The following is a 27,959-nucleotide window of genomic DNA, read 5'->3' on the forward strand; positions in this document are numbered from 1 at the left end:
GTCCTTCCAGTGAATTGTCAAAACTGAGGGTGGTCATGGGGACCCCCCCAAGCCCCACAAACACTATTGACTGAACTGTTAGGTCAAAATTCCAAGAATTTCCAGGAATCTACTTGGCCCTGTCTCAGAATCACCCCCTGGGTGTGTAAGGATGAAGCATTTATCCGCTGTTCCTGCCCCCCCCCGTAAAGTTTGTCCCCCAGAGTGTCTGTTTTCACGCCTTTCTGGAATGAGGGGGGCGAGTCCATCTGCTGGGCAGGCAGTAAGAGGAGTGCAGGGTAGGCGTGCTGGGCTGCAGCTGGGGAAGCGGCCCCGGCTCTGTGGGCTGCACGGGAGGGGTGCTGTGGGGGCGCCCCAAGGGAGGAGCCCAACAGCACAGGCTTGCAGCTGCTGGCACCCTCTGTTGGGATGGGCTTCTGAGCTGCCCTGCCGAGGGCAAGCGGCCAGTCGTGCTCTGGACGTTGATCATGGTGGAGACTGGGCGCTTAGTTTGATTTTCAGACTAAAGCTCCTGCCTGTGAGCAGCCCCTACATGTAAATATAACTGGTAGAAAGTGGTCTCTTGGCTTTCCACACACATCCTGGCTTTCATTTTGCCCCTGGCTGGGCTCAAACCTGGGTACACACACGTCAGGTTATAATGTCAGCCCTGAGCAATGATTTGTCTTCTGTCATGATTTGCTTTTGGTGCTGAGTGGGCCATGAGCCATGTTGCAGCTTTCTTCTTTGTCGGGTGAAAATGATAATCACCTGCAGGGTTCTTCTTTCTGGAATCATTCATTTATTAAAACGTATTTAGCGTTTGTTTATGATGTACAGATTCCTGTGGCCTCTGGAGAGATGTTTAGTACATAGTCCCTGTGCTCTAGAATCATAATCTTTATTTTTTAAAGATTTATTTATCAGAGAGAGAGAGAGAGCAAGCACACACAGAGGGAGAGGGAGAAGCAGGCTTCCTGCTGAACTGGAAGCCGGACATGGGGCTCGATCCCAGGACCTGGAGATCATGACCTGAGCCGAAGGCAGACGATTAACCGACCAAGCCACCCAGGCGCCCCTGATGGCTTTGAACCGTGGGACAGAGACAGCATCGGGCACAAGGCCGCTCTCAGCGATGGGCCCACTCATTTTCTCCACTCAATTTCATTTTCCTTTTGGCCGAGTACAAATCGATTATCCAGCTTGTACCTGTGGTTGTATCAGACAAGTCAGAAAGTACAGAATTTTAAAATCTGTGAGAATGTACATTTTATTGGCAGTGTATCCGGTGGTTATGGACCGTGGCTGTCATTGACAAAGGGGGACTTGTCTTCATAACATGAAGCAAGGACATGATTTCAACAACCGTGTCCACAGATTTCAGGCAAGAGTTTGTATAAGCATTGATCAATTCAAACAACATTTATGTACCTTTTACTTTTGCAAGATTGTCTTTTTATCCCCAAAGAGCCTCCTATTAGTAAATGTTGGAGTCGGGGCGCCTTGCGTTGAGGTTGTCCTTCAGAACTGACTATCCTGACTCTCCACTGGCGAGCGTGTTGGCTACAGACAGAATACACTAAAAACACAGTGAGGTAACTCAACAGAGTTAGGTGGGAAGGGGATATTAAGAAATGCTTTGACGGTCCCGAGTCTTGCAAGAGCAGAAAGCTGTTGATGCTTTCATAAATAAAATCCAACTGCAGGAAGGTTTAGCACGGAATTCCTGAAGAATGGGCAGGGCTTTGCATAGAAGATACCACATTCTGATCACCACGTTCTCATGTTTCAGGGCTTCCAATCAGCTTTTTAAAGGAGCAAGTGTTAGGTGGCTTTATAATCCCGGGGGGCCGGGGATACCACATGTGTGTCCAAGCCAGGAGCACAATTACCAGGAGAAATGTCTGGGATCCAACCAGAAATGGAGATCCACCACCCCCGCCGCCCCCCCCCCCCCCACAGCTCTCTGCTGCTGTAGCTGCTAAAACAGAACCCAGGGCTGCCCACCCTCCCCCCACCCCCCACCACAGTGCCAGAGACCAGATTTCCCCGTGTGGACCCTGCCCATCTGACTTCTGCCCCAACAAACCCTGGTCCCACCCAGAACCCCGCTGCGAGGCTGTCTGGGAAATGGGCCTTAGCTTTCCTGTCCCGACCAGGCAGGACACACGCAGATGGGCTTGGTGTGGGGTCGCGCGCGTCCCGTGCAGTGATTTCCACAAGCACACCTCCACGGTCTCTCCTCTGTGCCTCACCCCCTGGGCCCTCCGTGCTCATTTGTCTTCAACAGTGGCCCCCTGCTGCAGGCACCCTGCAGGGACGGTCCCATCCATGCGCACACTCTCTTTCTCTTGTGGGGAGAAGCTCCCTGCAATTCTGGGAATAAAAATTTCCATCTCTGTATATCTCTATTGTTACCAAAAATATTTGGCTGTGGCCTGGAGGTGAGGCTTCAGTGTCAGCCTGGGTTATGAAGTGTGTCAGGAAGAAGCTTCCCCCTGCCCTCTGGGTAGGGGGTGTCTCCTGGGTAAGTGGCTCATTCTGCTGCCTTTGAGGAAGGCAGTTGAAAGGCCCAGTTTACTTGGGGCTTCCCCAGACCCTTGCTCTTTTTTTAACCTTCATTTGTCACCAATCTAATCCTAAACATACTGCTCAATACCCGGTGTTGGTGCATCTGAGGTGTGTCTCCGCAGCAGTGAAAAGCACAGGAGCTCCTCCCCGGGAACAGCACACGAAGGACAGGGCCTGAATGCAGGGACCGTCAGAATCCTTTGTGCAGGGACCAGAACACTGGAGGAACGAGGGAAAGGTGTTAGGGGGGGGAGTAGCTGGCTCAGCCGTCCCCTCGTCACGAGGGACACACAGATAAACGCGAGTTCCAGCACTAAACTGTATTTTTTGTAGCATCACATTCTTCGAACACTTTTAGAAATAAAAATGTTACCCAGTGACTGTGAACCAGGAGCAGCGAGAACCCAGGTCAGCTGAAGACAGAGGCCCACGTTTACTGTTCGATTGAAGCATAAGACGAATCTAAGGATTAGTGTAGGAAGAAACCGAAAAGAAATAATTTAAGTGGTTCTTAATCTTGAAGCTCTGTAACCTCTCCTTCAGGGTGAGTAATGATTCCTGTCAGGCAAGTCAGAGAATATTCCCATTTCATGAATCTAATTATTTACAAACAAGCTTTCCCGGGATAGCGGAGGTTAGTTAATTGGCCTACATTTTTTTTTCCCTCCACATATTTATTGGACTGATGTAAGAGTGGAATTTTTATTTGCAAATAAAAGAATCTATTTTTTTTTAAAGATTTTATTTATTTATTTGACAGAGATTGCGAAAGAGCACAGCAGGGGGAGCAGCAGGGGGAGAGGGAGAAGCAGGCCCCCTTCCGAGCAGGGAGCCCGATGTGGGACTCGATCCCAGGACCCTGGGATCATGACCTGAGCCGAAGGCAGACGCCCAACCGTCTGAGCCACCCAGGCGCCCAAGAATCTACTTATTTTGACTGCACATGACAGAAAACTGCATTGATGGTAGTTTTAATACATACTTTTGTTTGTTTTTATGTAGCTGTCCATGGCTACCATCACGGTTTCTGTGAAGACCTCAGGGACCCATGCTCCCTGCAATGTTCCAACCTTCCAGCCCTAGATTGAGGCCCCCATTCTCCTAGCCCAAAGTGGTGGCTGGAGCTCCAGCTGACACACCTGCATTCTGGCCACCTGGTAAAGGAAGTGACAGAGCATGGCTTCTCCCTTTTTAGGATACCTCATGGAAACACCATCCCACACTTTCTAGAACTTGGTCACATGGCAGCAACTGACTGCAAGGGGTGGTGATAAATGTAGTTATTTAGCTGGATGGCCACGGGCATTGCTAAGAATCCGTGGTTTAATATTAAGGAACAGGGGAGTGGGTGTTGGGCAGTCCTGAGCTGTCTCTGGCCACAGCTGAGTGGAAGGATCAATTTTTATAGATTTCTTTGTAAAAAGGGTGTGTTGAGGACTCCAAGGACAATGGTGCTGAGCCTCCTTCCCAGCCCATGGGCTTCAGGGCCGCCCTGCCCTGTGGTCTCAGGGGTGCTGACATTCAGCTCTGTTCCCCAGGAGTCCATCTGGTCAGCCTCCAGGTGCACTGACGCTTTCTAGAGCTCTTTTCTTTGATCTTAAGGAAATAGAACACTTACCTGGATGGCACTCACGGCTGGCTTTTAACTCCCTGTGAACATAGCCCACTGAGAGTAGGAACGAGGCCATAGAAGTACTGAGAAGAATCCTTCATTTCAGCCTTATAGTTTCTTTTCTTTTTTTTCTGAACATTTACTAAAGATTTTTATCCCTTCTGTAGTAGGCAGAATTCTAGGATGGCCCCCAAGATTTCTTTTTTTATTAACTTAGAATCAGTTAATTAACATATAGTACATCGTTAGTTTCTGGGGTAGAGGTCAGTGATTCATCAGTTGCATGTAACACCCCTTGCTCATCATATCACGTGCCCTCCTTAATGCCCCTCCCCCAGTTACCCCAGCCCCCCACCCCCGTCCCTCTGAAACCCTCGGTTTGTTCCCTAGAGTTAGTATTGTATCAATTAGTCTTAGTTTGTCAGGCCTGCTGTAATAAACTGCCACGTCTGGGGGCTTTGAACAGCAGGAGCGGGTTCTCCCAGCTCTGGAGGCTGGAGGTCTGAAATCAGGTGTCGGCCAGGCCGCGTGCCCTCTGCCGGCCTCTGGTGTGGGCTGGCGCTCCTTGGGGTCCCCGGGCTGGTGTCTGGGTCCCTGCGGTCCTGCCATCTTCCCTCTGTGTGTCTGTCTGCACGCGTCTCTCCTCTTGCAAGGACACCTGTTGTACTGGGTTAGGGGCTCACCCTCCTCCAGTGTGACCTCATCTTAACTGACGTCTGAATTTCATCAGCAAAGACCCCATTTCCAAACGAGGTCGCATTCTTAGGGACCAGCAGTTGGGACTTCAACCTAGCTTCTTGGGGGACACGGGTCAGCCCGTTACCGCGCAAGTCCACACTGGAGGCTGGTGTTCAGGGCCCCTCGCCAACCTCTGCGGGGCTGGTGGACGGCACCTGTTCCGACTGACCCAGCTGTGCACTAACTAGGGGAATATCATTCCTGCACGCGCTCCAGCTTTCAAATTCTCCAGCAGCATCGAGATCTTGAAAAATGAGAAGGAAAAGAAATCAGAAGATCCAATTTTCCAAAAGCTCGTGGTTGTGAGGCCTAGAGTAAAAGAGTGGCCCTCCACGTGATTGTCCAGAGACGATTGGAGCCTTGCCACTCATAGGGCACTCCTTGGACTGGAGGATTGACGTCTTCCAGGAATTTGTGAGCCATGTGACCTCTCAGGTCCTGCCCCAGAACTACTGACTCTGACTCTGCATTTAATAGGCTCCCAGGTGATTTGTGTGCAGAGTCAAGTTTGGGAAACGGGCCTAGAAGAGTAGAGTGGAGGAGGAAGGAAGAGAGAGCCTGAAGCTCACATGCTTTGATAATTCTGGCAAAGCTGGATCCCTGCTTAAACTCGGAGAGGCTGTTGGTTTAATGGTTGAGAGGTTCTCATGGGAGCCGATGGGAAGAAGGCCGAACGGGGGCAGGGTGGGGAGGGATGGGGTGGGCTGGAGAGGGACAGGGCGGGGTGCTTGCTTCGGCCTGGCTCCAAGGTGCTTGGCCAGAGGAGCAGAGAGGCTGAGGTGGCTGGTAGCATCTTCAGGGCTGAGTTGCTCTCCGGCCTGGGGAAGAGTGATGGAGGAATGTGGGGGGCCCTGTGCACCAGGAGAGGGCTGGGGGGCACGAAGGAGCTGGAGGAAGTGCCCCACCATTCTGACCCCTCCCACACTGGCACCCCCCAAGTAGACTAGCTTTCCCCACCTTTATTGAGTCTAATTGCCACACAACCCTGGGTATGCTTAAGGTGTCCACACTACCTACTTCTGAATGAATGTCTAACAGATCAAAGTTTTAAATTTTATAGTTAGAAACAACTCACTTAAAATGCAAATGTTCTGTTGAAGCAATTAGCTTGAGACTGTAGACTGAAGTGAGAAATGACAAAGGGCCTTTCTCCAGGAGGGTAGGGAGAGAGGGGCAGGAGGGCGTTGAGGTGCCTGAGCTGGAAGGCCGAGGAAGCCAGGGGCACACTCGGCCCACTTCTGGTCACTTGTGGTCCTGCCGCGTGGGGGTTTCATGCTGACCCCTCCCCTGCCCACTCGGAGCTGGAAGGGAATCCGATCCTCCCGGCTTCATGTGGAAGAGAGTCCGGGTTCTGCATGTTGAAGCCACAGGATGAGGCCCGTGTGGACGATTGTGATCCGTGTAACCAAAGGCCTGGTGCTCAGTCTCCATCTTGACAGCACGAGAATCCGGGGGCTTACCTTGCAGGGATGTTAGAGAAGCAGTGAGGATAATGCGTGCCCTGTGCAAAGTCACTGCTCTTATGATGGTGCTTAAATTTGGCCAATGTCTGTGTAAAGGAGCACCATTCTTGGAGCATTTGTTGGCCAGAAGAATGGGACATAAGGCCACCATTCTAAACATTTGCGATTCTGATTCAGAGACGTCTACTCGACGTCCCGAGTGATGCCACAGGTCAGGCTCCAGGGGTCAGCACAGCATGTGGTTGCATGGGCTCTGTGGCTGGGGAGGCCCCTGTGGGGGAAGAGAGTCTATTTATTTGAGAGAGAGATCACGCACAAGCAGGGGGGAGCAGCAGAGGGAGATGGAGAAGCAGACTCCCTGCTGAGTGGGGAGCACGATGCGGGGCTCGATCCCAGGACCCTGGGATCATGACCTGAGCTGAAGGCAGACGCTTAACGACTGAGCCACCCAGGCGCCCCTGGAGTTAGAGACTTAAGGCAGCTTTTGTAAGTTGGAGCCCCAAAGCTGAGCAAAGGGAGATGCTCACCGACCGGCTGCCCTGTGTCAGTCAGCCAGGGCTCAGAGTCCGGCTACCCACCAGGGTGACCTCATTGTGCGGATCTGATGGAGGGGTGTGCTGGGGAGGAACTGGGGAGGCCGGGTGCATACATTGGATCAAGAAGATTGGAAAATGACTGAGGAATTGGGTAATCTGTTTCCGCAATGGCGCTTTCTGAAATTCTAATTAGTAGTAGCAATTGGGTTCTGTGATTTTTTTTCTTCTGTGCAGTCTCAACAAAACCAATTAAGTCTTACTGCATCCATACATTACTATGAGTACAGGCCATAATCAGGAGAAGGCCTGTTTAGTCTGACTGTTGGCTCCTGGCTTTTAATGGAAAATCAATTTATTTCAGCTTATTAAACTATTAGTGCATATTGGATATTAATTCCACTTTTTCTTTAAACCCCTCTCTCCCTTCCCCCTCTCAGGCGCCAGGGAGGAGACTCTAGGACTTCAGAAATGGCACACGGGAATCCTGCCGGAAGCAGAGGAGCAAACCGGATGCTCACTAGATGCTTCTTGGGCGCTCAGGGAACTTTATGGTTGGATCACAGAGTTCCTCGGGGCTTCTGAATTCTGTGATCAAGTGTCAGCTTGATCCTGTGGACAGCCTGTTGAATGCATGGCCGGTGCCTTGTTTCAAGGGTGCAGATGGTATGGGATGGGTGTAGGCTGGAGGAGGGGGCACTTTCTAAAACTGGGAAGAGTCAGGGTGATGTTTTGTGTCCGCTTGTCTAGGCGATGGCACCCAGTTGTTTGGTCCAGCACGAGTCTAGATGTTACCTTGAAGGTATTCGGTAGGTGTGATTAGCATGTACAATATCAGTTGACTTTGGTTTTTATAGTTATTTGTTTATTTTTAAAATGGTAACATGTGAGTATCATTGACACACGATGTGACGTCAGTTTCAGGCGTACAACATAGTGATTTGATGTCTCTAACCATCAGGCTGTCTCACCACACGTGCAGCTCCCGTCTGTCACCGAACGACTTCATCACAATACCCTGTTCGCTATGCTGAGCCTCACTCCCGTGGCTGCTTCGTTCTGTAATGGGGGCACTGTACCTTCCCCTCTCCTCGCCCATTCCACACCTCTCCCCTCCAGCAACCGCAGTTCTCTGTGTAGATCTGTACAATCTAAGTGAAGGGCATTACCCTCCCTAATGTGGGTGGGCTTCATCTGATCACTTGGCGGCTTTTTTTTTTTTAAAGCATGCATGTGAGAGTGGGGCGTGGGGAGGGGCAGAGGAAGAGGAAGGGAGAGACTCCCAAGCAGACTCCCTGCCCAGTGTAGAGTCTGCCACGGGGCTCGTTCCCACGACCCCAAGATCATGACCAGAGCTGAAACCGACTGAGCCACCAGGTGCCCCCTCATCAGCTGATGGCTTTAATTAAGAGCAAAGACTGAGGGTTCCTCAAGAAGAAATCCTGCCTCAAGACTGCAGTAGCAGCTCCTGCCCAAGCTTCCAGGCTGCATCCTGCCCTACGTATTTCAGATTCAACACGGCAATGCCAACTTTTACCTGAGTTTTCAGACTGCTGGCCAACCCTCCCAATTTCACACTTTCCGATTCCTACAACTGTGAGCCAGCTTCTTAAAATAGTACCTCCTACGTGTCCTATTCGATCTGTTCTCTGCAGAGCACAGACACACCTGAGCTGCCAGCCCCGCCCCTCTGCAGAGCACAGACACCTGAGCTGCCAGCCCCGCCCCTCTGCAGAGCACAGACACCTGAGCTGCCAGCCCCTCCCTGCAGAGCACAGACACCTGAGCTGCCAGCCCCTCCCTGCAGAGCACAGACACACCTGAGCTGCCAGCTCCTCTCTGCAGAGCACAGACACCTGAGCTGCCAGCCCCGCCCCTCTGCAGAGCACAGACACACCTGAGCTGCCAGCCCCTCTCTGCAGAGCACAGACACACTTGAACTGCCAGCCCCTCTCTGCACAGCACAGACAGACCTCAGAATGTTCTGGAAGAGTCCATGAACACAGTCGTTCAGAGTTGGCACTTGAGAGGAAATCTGTTTGCCGTTCTGATTTTACGGGATTCTCTTTATGGCTGTTGGCTAATAAAACCAATGATTGTTCTCATATTAAGTACTTCTAAGTAATTTTTCACTAACATTGGCGGGTTTCTGATGCCGAAGTATGGAGCAGTTGGCACCCACCTGGCTGGGGGCTCGCTGTGGGCAGAGCTGGGGAAGGGGCTGAGGCAGGGACGGCTTTACCAGTCCCCGGCACCTGCACCGCCTACTGCACTTGATAAACTGCGCTGACGGGGGCTGGGTGGCATTGGCGATGGGGCGGTGGAAGTGGGTCACGGGCACCGTGAGCTTGGAGCCAGGGCAGCCTGGGGATCATCCGCTCCATCAGTTTTTGATGCTAACGTTCACCGAACGACTCCGTCCAGTCACCTAGGTACGACAGAGACAGCGCTCACTGGGTGGATGGAAAATCGAGTTTTTAACCAGAAAGGGGAGACAGCAGAGGAAGGACCTTGAATCCATGGGACGTGGGTGTGCTCGTGCGTGCTGCTGTGTGGGGGGCTGTGGCGGTTGTGGGGGATGATTGAATGACAAATGATGCCATTAATAAATGAGGAGGAGCTTTTAAATTAACAGCAGCCCAAGATTGGAGATTAATTTTTTAAATGTTTCCTAACAAGAAAAATGAAGCAAATAAATCCCGACAATTAGGAAGTAATGAAGACCTTGCAAGAATAGCTTATTGCCAAAGGCAGATAAGGGAATTCGCGGTCTGTCTGAAGCAAATGTAAATCCGCAGGCTCGGATGCACGCATCTCCGGCACTAGGGGAATTGGCTGGCTTGCTTTTTGAACCTAAGTAGTCATTGAAATGCCTTAGAGAGCGTGCAGAGAAAGGCAATTGCAGCGAGCGAGCTGGGTCTGCGTCCCCCGCGGCCCTCACCCACCCTGCTCATCTCACCCTGTGGTCGGTGCCGACGGGGCACCAGGGGGCCGTGACTCTGCACCGACCCGATGCTCCTGGACGCGCCGGCCTCTTGGATGGCGGCTGGTGACCGCTGGGGCTGCTGTTGGCTTGTACAGGTGGCAAAGGACTCAGGAGCCTGGACACGGGGGGCAGTTCTGGGAGCTGGACAAAGCGAGCAGTGGGCCTTGGATGCACCGTCCTTCGCAGATCAGGGCCGTTTCGGATTGTGGGCTGCTAGTGACTGAGTTTTTTGTACCTAAAGTCCAGACTCATAAAAATGTCCCTCAATCTCAATTTGCTCAAGCGTGCCATTTAAACATTGGTAACTGACCGTGGCCTCTAGCTTCCTGACCTCCTCAGACGCCTTCCCCTTCAGCGCAAATCCTACATCAGCTGCCGACTATGATGCCTCTCTGTGCACAGCCTTCTGCCATCTGAGGATTTAACCTGACCGACCTTCCCGTGAGTTTGTGCTTGACTCCCCCGCTGCATTAAATGCCTTGAGGTTTGCAATGGTCCATGCTCGACTTTGTAAAAGCCCAGGACAGCGGCAGTAATAACCAGGGGTAACGTTGATGTGGCATTTACAATGCGCCGGGTCCACACACAGATCCACTTCATCCTCGTTACAAGCAGGTAGAGGTGGGTGATGCCTCCACACCCCCAGGAACGCTGTGGATCAGCCGCCTCTCCCCTGAAGCCCTCAGAAGCCCTGTCCACACCTGGATCTCGGACTTCTAGCCACCGGAAGTGTGAGTGGTGAATTGTTGTCTTTAAGCTGCTCAGTTTGAGGTGCTCTGTTAACAGCCCTCACAAATGAATACAGTATTCGTGTTTGAAATCTTCAAAAAGGCCGGCACCTGCCAGACCAAACCAAAATGGTGGCATGCTGACTTTGGCCACAGCAGCCCGTGATCTGCACCATTTCAGATGCTCAGCCACTTCGCAAAAACGTCCCGTGACCTTTCTCCCTGAACTGCGCAGCGATCTCGGAGGTGGAGGGTCCTTGGCCTTTGCCTAGTCAGCTTGCAAGAGAGGGAGACACCAGAACTTTGCTTACCCTTAGCACAGATACCCTCCCCTGGACGCCCTCTGGGCATGCGTGAGCTGTTGTTAATGACCGTGGCTGGTTTAAATGTGTACAGTGCCAGGCATGTTCTGAACACTTTCTGTGAATCAGTTCCTCTAATTCTTCCCCCAAACTCTGCAAATTACTGTTGTCATGCCCTGTGTTTAGACTTGGAAACTGAGGCATGGACTAGGCACTTGCTGGCTGGCATGTACTTAATAAACAAGGCCCATTTTATTTTTTGTACCCGAAAAGCCCCAAGAATAAGCATTTTTGTTTGTTTGTTTCTGTTGTGTTTTTTTCCCCACTATTCAAATGAAATGATTCTGGTCCTCATCACCAAGATTGGTGGGGGGGCTGGCCTCTCGTTTGTGTTTTGATGATTTTGTGGATGAGTGGGAGATAGGCTCATATCCTTCCATGAAGGAAAGCTGGAAACTCATGATTTTTAAGTTAGAGATGGTGATGGAAAGGGAACTGGGTGGAGACAAGTCCGTGAAGACCCCGGAAGCCAGCACCAGCCATCTGCCATATTTATGTTCTTCAACATCTTGCCCCAGCAAAGACATAAACAACACTCTCTGAACGAGATACCCTTCACATCTGGATTAAGGGGTGCGTTTGCCAGGAAGCTGCCCGAGGCACTGATCTGTAATACGTATTTAGACAATATTTGAATAACACAGAAACACAGTGCCAGTTTCCCCATGTCCGACATAAGGAACAAAGTGTACGTTTTTAGCCCCATTTATGCAGAAGTAGATCCATAAAAGATTCATTACCATCAATTCCCAATAGGGTAAAATATTATATTACATTCAGGGCACTTAATGAATGTCTTATTTTGAATATGAACAGGTGTGAAATATTTATCAATAGAAAAGTCATTTCTCCCCACCTCCACTGAATATACAGTAGTCAGATATGAAAGACTATTGCTCGGAAGGGACACCATAGTACTAATCTTCCTGGCGTAACACATGAGCTCGTTTGTCCGTGTAGCTGTCTCCCTCGTGAACTGGGCTGGCCCCGAGGTTTGTGTTCCTTGGTGTTTCCTCTTACCTCTCTTTCTGCGTACCTCCCAGCTTCTGGGAGCTCCAGCTCTCTTCCTCACGTACCCCGCACACCACAGCTGCTGCTGTGGGCCCTGAAGATGTCTCCCGCCAACTTTCAAATAGGGCTGCCGGATAAAATACAGGATGTCCAGTTAAGTGGAAATTTCTGATAAATAATACATAGTATTTTTTAGCATCATTACATCCCATGCAATATTTATGACACATTCCAAACATTACATGGGATATACTTATGCTAAAAAATTATTCATTGTTCATCTGAAATTCAAATTTACCTGGATGCCCTGGCAATAAACCTGGCAACCATATTCACCAGTGGTTTGCGTCATTTTTTGGAGGAGATGTGTGTGGTTGTGTGTGTGTAAGGGGTTGTAGAATTGAATGAATTATTGATTCATTGGGTAGGTTAATCTTTGGTAATAATTTCACAACGAAACCATCTATTTCACAAGTGAAGACAGACATATGAACAGTAACTCCGCTGAATGGAATGCCTTCCTTGTACACGACATCATCTAATATTTGGGCGGTGCTTATGGGGTGGTGTGTTCCTTTCCTTTTACTAGCGAGCACCCTGCAAGGTGCAGCGCATGCATGCTGTCCAAACCACTGAATCTCCTCTTGGTTCAACCCCCAGTGCCTCCCAGCTGCTCTCCTCCACTCATTAGTTCATAATCGTGTGTATAAGCCCTGACCTGAGAATCTGGAGGCCAGGGTTTTAATCCTCCGTCCTCTTTATTAATTGTGTGAACCTCGGTGTGTTTTTTCAACTCTCTGAGCCCCGGTGTCTTGGTCTCCCAATTACGGGATGTATATGGAGCTGTTACGGTTGCAGGGAGAGGAGAAGGCGGCAGGGATGCGAAGGGGCTGGGATGGCCCAACGCTAGGCATGGGCCCTTCGCTCTCGTTCCTCCCTTTGTTCTCCCGAATTCTGGTTCCGGGAGGCGAGTGGCACCTGTCGTTGCAGCGTTCGTGGCCGGTGAGTGATCACCGGGGGTCTGGCTCTTGAAGCGATTTGCAGGCTGCCTATCCCAGACGAGGACGCCAGAGGGCGCCCCACACCGCCACCCGCCTGCTCGGCCGGCGCGCGTCCAGGCTCCGGGCAGGCTCCCAGCAGCAGGGCAGGTGCAGCTGGACAGCGCTGCACCCACTACCAGCCGAGGTCGCCTCTGAGTTGCAATCGAAGTTGCCTTTACTTTATAAAGTCTTATCATTGCATGGAGTGGTAAGGAACCAGATGGGATTTAAGGTGGCAGAGCAAACGGTTTTCCTCCAGAGCGAATGTGCCCGTAAGACCCTCTCAGCTCTTTGGAGACAAGAACCCAGAGGCAAGAGCAAAGGGTCCAGGGCCCCTGCTCCTCTCTGCTGCTCTTAGGCCTGGGGCCCTGGCTGGGTGGGATATGCCGGGGAGGTGGGCCCTGAACCCAGGAGGGCTGGCAGGCCACGGGAGGTCCCGGAGCTCTGTCTCAGACCCTGGCTTCTCATGCACACCTGTCAGAGGGCCCGGCCCGTCAGCCTCTTAGCACATCAGAGGGGAAGCGAAGGCCGCCCTTCAGCTGTGGACGATGATCCTCGACAGTAGAGAAGGAAGAAACCAGCTCAGCCCTGTAGTTAGTGTGCGCGGGGAAGGTTCCCAGTGATGAGGAGGAAGTGTGATCAGGGCTCACGGCTGACGAAGGTGTGAAGCCTTGGTGTCAACTGAAGGAAGTGTTTAGGTTACCACGGCTCACATGAGGTGTTGGCGAATGCATAAGCAGACCTAACGAGTCATCTAGAAACGTTACTACGGCACAGTCTTATTTATTGATGACACCCTGAACCCTGAGAATTTGCTGAGTTGGTTTGTAATGATAAGGATCATATGGAAGTCTCCTGTGCTTTGTAGGTTTTAATGGGTGTGTTAAAACCCCCCCCCCCAAAGTTTAAAAAAAATGGCCCCAACGCCTTCTGGTTGTTGGTGAGTGTTGGGATGGGGATGGAGAGGTGACACCACGGGGAAGTCTGGTGTGTGTGTCGGGGCTGCAGCAGTGACCGTTCACGCTTCTGGGCATGTGGTGGTGGAGGTCTTTGCTGCTGCGGCCAAAACCTCCCCTCGCTGAGGGTCCCCAGGAGGAGAGGAGGCAGGTGGGACACGGGAGCCTCTCGTGGCAGCCCGGCTCTTCCAAGCCGCGGAGGAAGAGTCTGACGGCTGTAGGATTGCCTGGCAAGGGTTGAACTGCGGCTCCTCGTGGTTGTGCGTCCCGTTGGCTCTGTTTCTCTTTTCTCCGTACAGCCCCGGGCTCACCTGTGCACACACACACACCCCTGTGTCCCACAAGAACAGAGCTTGGAGAGGCAGTGGCTGGGGGCTCCAAGGAGACTGCTTTCGGGCCACATGACAGGCACACCGTGCTGGACACCAAGCGTGGCAGGTGGAACAGCAGACAGACGGACAGACAGAGCGTCGAATACTGACAGTGGCCAGGACCCCCCCCCCCCATCCATCAGCAGCCCCAACCGTCAGCTGCTTACCTCACTTTATGGCTTTGCAAGCTCAGTGTCTGCACATTTACACTCTGCAGGGTCTGATGACCAAGTATGCCCTCCCGTCCCTTGTGTCTCTATCATGTCGCCTTCGCCGGCGTCTGAGCTTCACCAGCAGACTAACTGAAGTTGTCTCAAAGAACATACAACCTGCATCAGGCTTTCGATACGAAGAGCAGCAAAGTTGGTGGGATGTTCTTGGGACTTGTCTGTCATGCACCCATCTTAGGCACAGAGCCGTGGCTTCAGAAATATATGCAGTACTGCTTGATTTATGCCCCTGGGTGGCACAGTCTTACCCTTGGAGATCTGGAAAAATTGGAATGTTCTTCACTGCCCAGCAGGCTCCAGAGCTAGGGGCGGCGGGCAGCCGAGGAAACCCTGTTCCTTGCGCTCGGCATTTGGAGGTAAGAGGTCTGCAGAGCTCATTACCAGCCACACGGCACCCAGCCTGGCAGAGGAATGTTCTATTTTCCTAAAGATAATGAGAAATGAGGAGATCCCCTACTTGTAAGATACTTAATTCAAGGCAACGAACCTGTATTTGTGAGAGGCCATTTTCAATGCTCTTGTGGCTAGTAACAGGTGGATGTCGGAACGTGCATTCAGGGCTGTGCCACCTAACCTCCCCCCACCCCCAGTAATGAAGGACTCACCTTGACAGGCAGCTCTTGGCTGAAGCCCCCACAGGAATGCCTGTGCTGTGGGAACCCCCCCAGGCCATGCCCATTTCCTGGTCCCTGTTTCTCCCCCTCGCTCCCCCTCCAGTGACTTGTCCCAGCCCAGGGTCAGCTGAGGTCTCTGTTCAGATTGCACCCCAGCCCAACTTCTCCCCTGGCTTAATGCCCCCCTTCCCTCCCTGCCCTTCCCAGCAGGTGAATCCCAAGAAACCCCCATGTGCTAATACCTTCTCGGAGCTGGCTCCCCAGGAGCTGTCCGGACAAAGCAGCTTCAGATTTCACGGAGACAGACCTGTGATCCGGCGATGGTGCGGAGGTGTGTGCTCCGAAGCACACGGGGGGCGGGAGGAACGTCCTCAGGCATGGAAAGATCACTGGGGGGGGGGGTCACATTGACCTGAAACTTTAGGGACTTTTAAGGATGTAGGAGGCTCCCAGATGGCCTTGTGTGAAAAGGCAAAGTCACAGGGATGATGCAAAGGGAGGTGGGACTGGGAATGGCTCGGCCCGAGGGGGAGTGGGGAGACCAGGCTGGACTCGCGGAGTGCTGAGCTCAGGTGTGGGGATTCTGCTCTGTAGCCAGTGGAGGCCATGGGAGCATTTGTTGCAGGGGAGGAACCTGAGCGTATTTTTATATAAGAAAGACCATAATCGGGTGCCTGGGTGGCTCAGTCGTTAAGCGTCTGCCTTCGGCTCAGGTCATGGTCCCAGGGTCCTGGGATGGAGCCCCACATCGGGCTCCCTGCTCCGCAGGAAGCCTGCTTCTCCCTCTCCCACTCCCCCTGCTTGTGTTCCTGCTCGCGCTGTGTCTCTCTCTGTCAAATAACTAAATAAAATCTTTAAAAAAAAACCCCATAATCGTGAGCACAGTGCGTGAACGGCGTGGGGGCTGGGGATGAGGCATCCACTGACGGCTGGGCATGCCAGATCTCCCCCTCTGCCGATTTGGAGATACAACTAGGATTCCATCTCCTTTGAACACATTTCTCTCTCCTTCAATGCCACCAACCCCTTGGTGTGTGTCACAGGACTCTGCACGGTATCCGCAGACTCTCACGCAGGCCTGTAAAGCCATTGATTACCGGGTGTGCATCAGTCAGGTGCCGTTGGCCCCGGAGTGTGCTGTATTTGGGGCTGCCTCTACTCTGGACTGGATCACACGTTGGCTTCCTTTAATCACAATGAGAACGAGATCGTAGAACCTGGTTAAGGGGTTTGGAACGCTCTTGATGCTCTGTCAAGGGCAAGGCTCACACAGTTTCTGGCTTGCTCTGCTGCTGGGGCCGGCCTCCAGGCGGGGACCCACAGTTATCTGAGCAGCACCGTGCCCCAGGGGGGCGGCGCACACGGAGACACAGGGAGCGAGCCCAGAGGGCTTCCTCACAGGCTGTGGGCAGACAGAAGCCCAGCCACCTGCCAGCAATAGCAAATCGGGGTTTTCTCCATTTTCTGTGTTGTTGTCATGTCTTTCTGCCTCATCTGCTACTTTTCTCAGGGCAGAAATTGTCCATCCCTGAGAAATCCAGTTACAGGTTGCTTTCCTCTCTAATCTGCACATAGCAGAAAGAACACATGGGGCTTCCTTCCAAAGGGACAGTCATCAGGAGATAAGCTGGTGTCGAGGGGCCTGCCTTCTAGCAATATGCTCGGCCTTTGGGTGCACCTTGCTTAAGGACACTGGTCACCTCTGACTTGTTCCTGGAAGAAGGAGAAAGGATGACAGAAGAAGTCTGTGGGCTGTTGTTCATTTTGGGGGTTTTCCAAGTAGCTACTGTTATTTACTTAGTCTTCAAATTTTATTGAGGACCTACTGTATGCCAGTGTATTAGTTTGCTAGGGTTGCCATAAAAATCTGCTGTTGACTGGGTGGTTTATGGTCTGGCGGCTCTGCAGGCCAAGATCAGGACGTCGGCTGGGCTGGTTCCTCGCGGGCTGCACACTCCCTGGACCCTGGTTTCTCTCAGAGCCCAAGGCTCCCTGCTCAACGCCCGTCCCTCAGCACAATTCGGGTCACTCTATGTGTACTTTCCTAAATAAAAAAACCGGCTCGGTCAAGCCCAGTTCATGGCATCCCTTCTGGGGGCAAAAAGTAGAATACGTTGGATTATTGCCATTGTAACAGGTGCTTCCTCCTGCAGGGGGCCCGTGTGGGCGCTGCGAGGCTGGCTCTCCTGGACGACTCTGCCGCAGGGGTGCGGGCAGCTGGTGCACGGCGGGGGGGGGGGGGCGCGCCCGGCTTTAGGAAGAGGTTTGCAGCTTGGCTTTCTTCATTTTGGAAACCACCTGGCAGTGTTATCTGGACTGTTTTTTAAAAAAATTAAGTGACCCGTCCACACTTTCTAGGGTGGGGCCCCAGTTTGAAGGTGTTTTTCAGGAGGAGTTATTTAGGATTGGGTCTGTAGGAACCAGACGGGCGCCCCTGGAGAACCCCGAGCCATGCACGGGATTAAATCAACTGTGTACTTGGCTCTCTCCTCCAGACTCCCTGTCGCCGCTGCCCTGGAACACTGGGGACCCCCTGCCTCATCAGAGAAGCCCCTGGTGTCTGAGTTTCTGACCAGACCGTGGATCCACTTGACCGGCTCTCAAACAAGACAACTTGGCAGCTCCCTCGTAGAATATATGCTTCTAGAGTTTTCTGTTAGGGATCTCTAAGTTTAACAGGGCAAAGCTTCTCATCAGGCTGTAGTTTCCCTCTCTGACCATGAAGCATGTTGAAACGAAATGAAAGATGATCCTGTGCCTGTCTGCAGCTGCCTGCTGTAGGCCCTGTTTCACCAGGCAGCGTCTCATTAGGTGGCTTCAGAGCGTGCCCTAAAGCCCCTGCGCGGTGTCTTCTCTGCTGCCCCTCTCCTGCCTTCGTTACCTCATGTCCCCGAAAATGGCCACAAGGCTCTGTGACTCTTGGTCACTGTGTTCACTTGTCTCTTGAGGAGGGACAGAGAGAGGGACAGATGTGATTGGGGAAGCAGAGCTGGTGGGGGTGCAGGGGACCAGCAAGTGGGTGGGCATGGGGGGGTGGAGAAGGTGTGAGCGGCTCCTGGTGGTGGGGGTCTGTCCTAGGCAGCTGAGTGAGGCTCTCAGACACTGCAGGTGCAGGCTTGCAGAGGGGTGGGGTGGGGGGGAGAGCTGGTGCAGGCTGGCAGAGGGGTGGGGGTGGAGAAGAGAGCAGGTGCAGGCTGGCGGAGGGATGGGGGTGGGGGGAGAGCAGGTGCAGGCTGGCAGAGGGGTGGGGGTGGAGAAGAGAGCAGGTGCAGGCTGGCGGAGGGATGGGGGTGGGGGGAGAGCAGGTGCAGGCTGGCAGAGGGGTGGGGGTGGAGAAGAGAGCAGGTGCAGGCTTGCAGAGGGGTGGGGTGGGGGGAGAGCAGGTGCAGGCTGGCAGAGGGGTGGGGGTGGAGAAGAGAGCAGGTGCAGGCTGGTGGAGGGGTGGGGTGGGGGGAGAGCAGGTGCAGGCTGGCGGAGGGGTGGGGTGGGGGGAGAGCAGGTGCAGGCTAGGAGAGCAGGTGCTCAGAGGAGGCCAGGGCACAGCCCAGGTGTGCTCCTGTAGGAAGGCTGGGGGGAGCCCCGGGAGAGCCATGCCCACCCTCTTGGGGGGTGAAGGGGGCGTCGGAGAATCTGGGCCGGCCCGTCAAGGGGATGGAAGGAGAGTTGAGGGGTTTGTGGTGGCGTGGTGAGGAAGGCCGAGGGCTTCCTGAGCCGCTGGACCAGTGCTGGGTGGCCGGGCACTGCCCATGCTGCCCTCTGCTCGGGGTCGGCTGTGGGGCACCCACAGTGTGTCTCACATGGGATGTGGGGCCTGCCTTCAGGTGCCACTGTATTCTAGGAGGTTCTGTTCAAGTGAGGCATGAACCTTCATTCCGATAAGGTAGCTCACGGATACCATCACTTTGGGGGAGCAATCACACCCCAAAGAGTGGGGTTCTGGCCCATTATGAATGCAATAAAATGTGCCGGGAGCCTCTCAGCAGCTGGCTTTCCCGTGTCAGGCCCTGCGCTGGCTCACCACCCCCAGGGCTGCCCCACCTCTCTTCCCTTCCTTCTCCACCACTCCTGCCTGTCACCTGTGCCCCTCAGGACGTTGGCGGGGGGGGGGGGGAGTTAGCCAGGGTGACAGACCGTGAGCAGCACTGACCTTAGGAGGTTGGTATTATGACAAACAGGGCAGGCAACCTTTGTAAATCGGCCTGACTGTCAGTTTGCCTCGGTTACTCTTTATTTCAATTGCCGTGTGCTACGCCAGCCAACATAGGGCTGTTCTAACGGCCCCACGTTGCTACGGTCTGTCGCTGTAACAAGAAATCCGAGGTCGCTGAGACCTCTGGCTGGTCCTTTCCTGCAGCCTGGCGGTAGGACTGAGACGCGTATCCAGTCCGTTCCTGTTTCACGTGGCAGATGTGTTCCTGGAAACCCACACGTTACAACAGATGTTCCCATGGTCAGGGCAGATGAGGCAGTCATAGATGTATCCCTCTGTATCTTTTTGTCACTATAGTATTTTCTTTTTTATAAGCTTTTATTTTAATTCCAGTGTGGTTAACATACAGTATGATATTAGTTCAGGTGTACCATGTAGTGATTCAGCACTTCTGTTCATCACCCGGTGCTCATCACAACAGGTGCCCCCCTTCATCCCCATCACCTGTTTCCCCCAAGCCCCACCCACCTCCCCTCTGATAACCAGCAGTTTGTTCTCTATAGTGAAGAGTCTGTTTCTTAGTTTGTCTCTCTCCCTTTTTTCCTTTGTTCACTTGTTTCTTAAATTCCACACATGGGTGAAATCATATGGTATTTGTCTTTCTCTGACTGACTGACTTCACTTAGTATTATACTCTGTAGCTCCATTCACATCGTTGCAAATGGCAAGATTTCATTCTTTTTTATGGCTGAATAATATTCTGTTATATGTATATATATACCACATCTTCTTTACCTATTCATCAATCAATGGACACTTGGGCTACTTCCATAATTTAGCTATTGTAAACAATGCTGCAGTAAACATTGGGGTGCATGTATCCCTTTGAATTAGTATTTTTGTGTTCTTTGGGTAAATACCCGGTAGTGTGATTGCTGGATTGTAGGGTAGTTCTATTTTTAATTTTTTGAGGAACCTCCGTTCTGTTCTCCAGAGTGGCTGCACCAGTTTGCATTCCCACCAACAGTGCATGAGGGTTCCTTTTTCTCCACATCCTCACCGACACATGTTGTTTCTTGTGTTGCTGTTGTTAGCCATTCTGACAGGTGTGAGCTGCTATCTCATGGTGGGTTCGATTTGCATTTCCCTGATGATGAGTGATGTTGAACATCTTTTCATATGTCTGTTGGCCATCTGGATGTCTTCTTTGGAGAAGTGTCTGTTCATATCTTCTGCCCATTTTTTAATTACATCATTTTATTTTTGGGTGTCAAGTTGTGTATGTTCTTTATATATTTTGGATACCAACCTCTTATCAGATACATCATTTGTCTTTTAGTTTTGATGACTGTTTCCCTCGCTGTGCAGAAGCTTTTTATTTTGATGCAGTCCCAGTAGTTTATTTTCACTTTTGTTTCCCTTGTCTCAGGAGACAGATCTAGAAAAATGTTGCTACAGTCGATGTCAGAGAAATTACTGACTGTGCTCTCTTCTAGGACTTTTGATGGTTTCAGGTCTCACATTTAGGTCTTTAATGCATTTTGAATTTATTTTTGTGTGTGGTAAAAGAAAATGGTCCTCAGTATAGTATTTTCGACAATTATATATAATTATAACATATGCTAAGTGACTGAAAATATATAATCCACAGTGTGGGGGCCAAGAGTTCAAACTCTGGAACAGGACTGGGATCTGATTCCAGCTCTTTTCTTACTAGTCAAGAGATCTTTGGCAAGTTACTTCACCTCCTCTATACCTCTCTTCCTTTCCCTGTCAAATCAGGTCATAATATCCATTTCATAATATTGTTTGAGAATTAAGAGAGTTTACGTGTCCAGCAGTGCCTGGCTCATTATAAATGCTCAATGACTTTGAGTTTGAGATGTTCCCTATGAACTGAAAGGATAAAGAAATATATATGCAGCTTCCTTTAGATTTATAGGTCTGCCAGCTTTGCCGGAAAGATGTGGATGATCTTGGTGGTGAAGATGGGGTGGTGGCTGGTGGGAGGTGGAGGCCAAAGGCCCAGAGGAAAGAAGGAAAAGGAAAGAAGGACCCCTGTGACATCATGAACACATCGTGATGACATTGTTGAGACAATGGTGTTGGAGAAGGTTGAGGTGCTGTGCCTTCTCGAAGCTCACATTTGCCCACAGAGCAGAGATGAGGGCGAGTCTTCCTCTCCCGAGGCTCCCTTGCCCTCTTGGGGGTGGTAAAGCCTGCCCGATTTCCCTTGCTCATAGTTATGGATCATGTCCAATTTAATGGCAAAGAGGAAACCCTATGTAGTTTCTTGGCACTAGAGCTTCTTCTTCCTTTTTAAAGATTTATTTTGGTGCGCCCGGGGGGCTCAGGCGGTTAAACATCTGCCTTCAGCTCGGGTCATGATCCCAGGGGCCCCCTGCTCAGCGGGGAGCCTGCTTCTCCCTTTCTCTCTCCCTCTGCCTCTCCCCCTGCTCGTGCTCACTCTCTCTCTCTCAAATAAATAAATAAAAGCTTAAAAGAGAGCGAGAACAAGTAGGAGAGTGCAAGGGTGGGGGGAGGGGCAGAAGGAGAGAGAGAATCTCAAGCAGACTCCCCGCTGAGCACAGGGCCCACCGCAGGGCTTGATCCAATAACCCTGAGATCATGACCTGAGCCGAAACCAAGAGTCAGACGCTCAATTGACTGAGCCCCCCAGGCGCCCCCTCAAACTTCCGTTTTAACTTTAGTTAGATTTCGTTGGCAAAAAGAAAGATCTAGATCTGTAACCTGAGATATTTTTGTAAGCTAGCAAGAGGATTTACTCAGCCTATATAGAGGTGGTTTTACTCCTAAGAGGTCAGGTCAAAGTTACTGGGTTAATTATAACAAGTTGGCAAGTGACTTCAATTATCTATGGCAAACATCGTCCATAACTTTAAGAGAATAAGCGGGGCTTTCTGTAACAAACATATTCTAACATCCGACTTCCTATAGCAGACATTTAAGGGTATCTAGAGTTAATCTTGATTTAAGGTTACAGGTGAGCAATGAAGACAAGTTCTCTGAGGACGGAGGCTGCATGTGGTAGTGACCAGACACACGACATATTCCATTTGACCTTAAAGGAGACTTTGTTCCCTTGGGGGGAGTTGATTCTGTCCCGCTGCCCCACACGTTGCAGTGTCATGAATGAGCCCTATGCAAGGGGCAAACAGCGTAATGCAGAATCACATTTTCCTCGGTGGTTTTCCCTAGCATGAGAACGAGTAAACAAGGAACCAACGAATCTCAAATTAAGCAGAAGAAAGAGGACAATAAAGAACAGAAATCAATGAACTGGACGGCAGATAAACAACAGAAAAAAATCAATGACACCAAAAGTTGGTTGAAGATCAACCAATCTGACAAATCTCTAGCAAGACTGGGTGGGAACTGAGGAGCTGAGGCCGTGAGTACCAGCATCAGGAGCAAGTCCGAAATGGCCAACAGTTTCAGCACACATTAAAGGGATAAGAGAATATTATGAATAGTTTATGCCAAAATATTCTACAACTTAGATAAAACAAGCAAACCCCTTGAAAGACAACCAGTCAAACCCATGCAAGGAGGAACAGATACGCTTAGTGTTCCTACATCTATGAGAAAAATGAATTTATAATGAAAAACCTTTTCATAAAGAAAACTACAGCTTTACTGGTGAATTCTACCAAAATTTAAGGAAGACATACTATCAATTCTGTGCAAACTTCCAGAAAACTAAAGAGGAGAGAATACTCTCCAATTCGTTCCCTAAGGCCAGCGTTACATTGATACCTGCACCAGAAAAAAGACAGTACAAGAAGATAAAACCACAGATCACTATCCACCCTGAGCTTAGAGGCACATATTCTTAACAAAATTTTAGCAACTTGAATCTAAAAATATATATAAATATAGAAGGGTCTAGATGGCTCCGTGGGTTAGGTGTTCAACTCTTGATCTCAGCTCAGGTCTTAATCTCAGGCTTGTGAGTTTCGGCCCTGAGCTGGGCTCCACGCTGGCCCTGGAGCCTACTTAAAAGAATACATACAGATTGGAGCACCTAGGTGGCTCGGTTGGTTAAGTGTCCAACTCTTGGTTTTTGCTCAGGTCATGATCTTGTGAGCTGCAGGATTGAGCCCTATATCGGTCTCTATACTCAGCAGGGAGTCTGCTCGAAGATTCTACCCCTCTGCCCCTCCCTCCACTCTCTTTCTCTCTCAAATAAATAAGTAAATCTTTACAAAAATATGCACATATATATGTATATAATGTGTACGTGTGTGTGTACGTGTGTGTGTATAAATGCATCATGGCCAAGAAGGATTTATCCCAGGAATGTGAGGTTGATCTGACATTCAAAAATTGGCATAATCCACCGTGTTAACAAATTACAAAAGAAAAAATACGATGATCTCAACAGATGCAGAGAGAGCATCTGACAAAATCCAGTGTCTGTTTCTGACAAGAACTTCCAGTGAGTGAGTATTAATAAAAGTACTTTCACAACCCGATCAAGAGAATGTTTAAACTATCTACAGCTGATGTTCTAATTAATGATGAGAGAAACTTCATGCCAACACACTTGAATATATATACATGAAACATAATGAGTTCCTAGAAGGAATGACAACTCAGCAAAACTGACAAAAGGATACACAGAACACAATGCATTACCTACTATTAAAGCAGTGAAAGTTAATATTAGAACTTTCCAGCAAAGACAGCCCCAGACCCAGATGGCACTACTATTGAATTCTATGAAATGTTTAGTGAAGAAATGACTCCAGTCTACACTCTTGATTTCCGTGAATTAATGGTCTTTTCATTAAACTCTCCAGTCACGTCCTCTGAATGTACCATTCATTTCCTTCTGGGGCCCTGACTGACATACTCTACCTTGAGACAACTCATAAAACCAGAAATATACAGTCTTTGGGAATGTATTGAGTGCATCTCTATTTTATGAATCACAACAGCATCACATTTCCCCCCAAATTGGGTGCACAGTCGGTACTAGTTATTCAGTGTTCAACCAGTGCTTGGTTAGTACAGATTTGTGGGTGCCTTGTAATTATTCTCCACACTCTCAGCGAGGACCCACAGCCCTGAGCTTGGAACCCCTGCCACAGATCATTGGAAATTGGGGCCATCAGTCACCATTGCCTTGAAAATCACCTGTGACTTAAGTCACAGACCCCAACCTGGCTGGTTAACAGAATCACCCGAACCTTCAAAAATGCTGATTCCTAGGTTCCACCCAAGACCTGCTGCATTTCACCCCCAGTGGCTCTGATGATCATCCGTGTTTGAGATCAACGATTTCAGTAACTGAGAGCCCCTATAGGGACTGGGGAGTTTGATTCACAGAAGTCTGGCTCTTGGAAATAAAGGTCAGCAATGAGAGTGAATAATTCACTTTCGGTAAATTCAACGTAGCTTCCCTACTGTCAGGGCTCACGGTACTTCCTGTGCTTCCTCCCTTCCTGGACACGTGGAAGATGTTTACTGGCCCAACGGCCGTGACTGACTCCCGCCACTGGTCTGGGAGCAGAAGGGGCGTGTGTCACTTGGGGGAGCAGGTAAAAGCTGCTGGTTCTCCACGTGCTCGTCCCGCTCTGCAGCGACCCTGACGTCATCCCCTGGGCCACGCTGGGCATGAGTGGGCCATCCATTGGGGACAGCCACCTGCAGACTCCAGACCCGCAGCACAAAGTAAACCTCATCGAGAGAGTTTGAAACTGACTGTAATTCCAGCAAAATCTAGCTCCTCTGATTTACGATGGTTGAGATATTGCTCAGCTATTAAAGATTATGATTCTAAATCTACATAGCATCCTGGGAAAATGCTCAGGAAGGGCAATTGGGGTGCTTAAACTTGCCTCACCCACCAGGAGTTTGCTTGACCTTGACCTAAATCCTAACCCCAACAGAGTGTTCATAGCGTTCTTTGTAGACTATGAAGGTCAAGGAAGTGGGATGCTGGAGAACTTCCTGGAGGGAGCCCCCTGAGAGGCACTGATGGTGTGTGCACCTGGTGGGGGGCGTGGGGATGGCCACCCTGTCCCCCTTCAGGGAGGGGACCTGCTGCCCCTGATGCTGGGAGGCCGGCCAGGCCTGGTCCTGGTGGCAGAGTGGCCCCAGCTGCAAGGGTTCACCCTGGCTTCCGGGGAGCGGTGCGTGCTGGGGGTCCGGCCCTCCGAGCTCTCAAGGGCTTCCAGAGGGGTTGCAATGAGAGACTTCCTGACGAAGAGAAGCCACTCAGGAAAGAAAACGTCAAAGCCATTTGCCACAGAGGCCCTGGAAACTGCTGAGATGGCATTCGGGTAGGGCTTCTTCCCGCGGCGCACTCACATCGGGCTGTATATTTTCCTGGCCGCACTGCCCCTGACAAGATGGAGTGCGTTCCTGACACACAGAATTTTCCAATAAAGATTTCATTGTCTTGTTCCCCCGTGAGAAGTGATTAGTGAACTTGATATCTCTCTGCTCAACCTTCATCAATAAAAAATTTTTCTGGTTGGGTTATCCCTGTTGATTCTTAATGAAGTGGCGTTTTATGAGGTGCCATTGAGTTCTAAACTTCAGAAAGAGTCAGGGATCTATGGCCTGGCAGAGTGGATGCATTAAACATTGAAATGTATATTAATGGCTGTGTGCATACATAACATGGTGAAATAAATACACGGTTATCGGGGATTTAATACACCTCATCCAGAAAAGGATATATCACGCATTAAAACATAATTACTGGCTGGAAATAGAAGTAGATCACCTGCTAAACCAGATTCATCAAGCTGACTCACATATTTCACCCACTGAACCAGATAGAGTACCTATTGAGCCTGACATATCACCACCTCACCCAGACACACAGCAACTGATTTAGATCCATAGCACTAATATACTAATCGGTGACCACCCCTTGACTGAAATATACCGTCAGTGAAAAATGTCTTTGGGACGGAGCACACTGACTGAAAATTACATCCACCGTACGGTCTGGTAAACTCAGCCGGGGCTGCCACCGGAACAGGCCGTAGCTGCGTGTGGGCCTGCTCCCTGGGGCCCTGGAAGGGGGGAGGCTGCTCATGCTAGTGGGGGGCAGCTCCCCATCTGTGAGTCAGTCGGCGATGGAGGCCAGCACAAGCCGAGAAGCCCTCCCCGTGCAGAGGTCTCTGGGGACAGAGGAGGAGGAGGAGGGTGCGGGGGCTTCCCTTGCTGGCTGCAAAGCGTGGGGGCAGGAGGCTGGTTGCCATGGGGGAGCCAGTCTGACTGTATTTTCACTATAAATTCAGCTTATGTTACCCCTTTCTCTAATCTCCAAACACCATTTTGTGTGGGGGTGTTTGTGGGGGTGGGGAGTGGAAAACCCTTTCTAGGAGTTTCTTGGAGTTTCTCTTTAAAGATCTTGCTTCTCCCAGAGCACTTGGTATTCACCTTCAGCAAGTTTAACTCCCAGAGGGACGTGTGTGTGTGCTTCTGTTCGTGAGTTTGTGTGTGTAAGAGTTGGTGTGTGAGCATGTGTGCGTGTGTGCATACACCAGGCGGGATCTGCTCCAGGCTGGAGGTCTGTGCACACTGCCGAACCTGGCCATTTGCTGAGGACGACGGAGGCAAGAGATGGAGGGAGGTGTAGAGAGCAGCCGGCCCGGCTTCTTTGTGTTTCTGGAGGGTCGGGCTCTCCTGATTCTCAGGCCAATGGAGGGGCCTCATCTCCCCAGGGTATGAGCTGAGCCTGCAGGAACACGTAGCAGCACATCTGATCAGCAGCAGCTGGTGACCAAACGTGATGCGGAGCACGATTCCTGGACTGTGTGACGAGTACCTTCGGTTTTGTAAGAAACCACTCAACGGTCACGTTTTCGCGTCCCCACCTCTGATCACTCAATTCACAAACTGTGTAATTGACTAAACCTTGGAATTTCCTATGTATTTCCATTCTGGAAATACCACTCTCTCATTTCAGTCTGAATTTTGCTACTAGAGACTTTGTGGCAAATGGCATATTGATTTTTAAACCAGAATCTCTTAGTCTGTTTCCTTACCTGCACAAAGGACCTAAGGTGGGTGAATTCCTAAAGTCTGACCGAAATGATTCAAAGTGAGAAAAAAACAGTAAGTACGGCAGAGTCTTGGAGGTCGTAGGGGTGATGGGGGTCTGCAGGCTGGCCCTGCCTTCTACTGTCCCGGAGCTTTTTGATTTCTTCCCATATTTCTCCTCTGAAACTAGGGGGTCTCTGAAAGCTCCCTGTGACTTATTCTGAAGCCCACAGGGGCTCCCCGGCAGCAGCCTGAGGAGGCCCAGGTTGGAAGAGGGAGCAGAGCAGGTGCACCAACACACATGTGCTGCTGGTGCGTTGGGGTCTTCCAAGGGCCCCTTCGGTAATTCAGTGCTCACAAAGGGCATGAGGAGACGTCACGAGGGGGACGGGGCAGCCCGCCTGCAACACGCAGGAAGGGGCTCAGGCAGAAGAGGCTTGTTAAGAATTCACCTTCCCGGGTCCCATCTCTAGAGGCTCCGATTCAGCAGGCCCAGGATGGGTCCCAGCAATCTGTGTTTTTAATAAGCACTTGCTGTGTACTGAATTGTGTTCTTCCCAAATTCATGTGTTGACTAGAATTTGCCCCCA

General features: G+C 50.9%; 1 protein-coding gene across 11 annotated transcripts in view; it reads left to right on the plus strand.

Moving 5' to 3' along the window:
- ACTR3B (actin related protein 3B) overlaps window positions 1–27,959 on the plus strand; it is a 145,731-nt gene that overhangs the window by 99,356 nt on the left and 18,416 nt on the right. The window contains exon 12 of one of the 11 annotated variants that reach the window (XM_027574032.2): window positions 7,337–8,114. The exons of the other annotated variants lie outside the window; for them this stretch is intronic. Within the exon in view, the coding sequence (XP_027429833.1) occupies window positions 7,337–7,357 (21 nt within the window). The 3' untranslated portion in view covers window positions 7,358–8,114. Of the gene's footprint in view, window positions 1–7,336; window positions 8,115–27,959 lie in introns of those variants that run through there. 11 annotated transcript variants of the gene reach the window in all.

Source organism: Zalophus californianus, chromosome 12 (assembly GCF_009762305.2).
Source record: "Zalophus californianus isolate mZalCal1 chromosome 12, mZalCal1.pri.v2, whole genome shotgun sequence".
Taxonomy (NCBI): Eukaryota; Metazoa; Chordata; class Mammalia; order Carnivora; family Otariidae; genus Zalophus; species Zalophus californianus.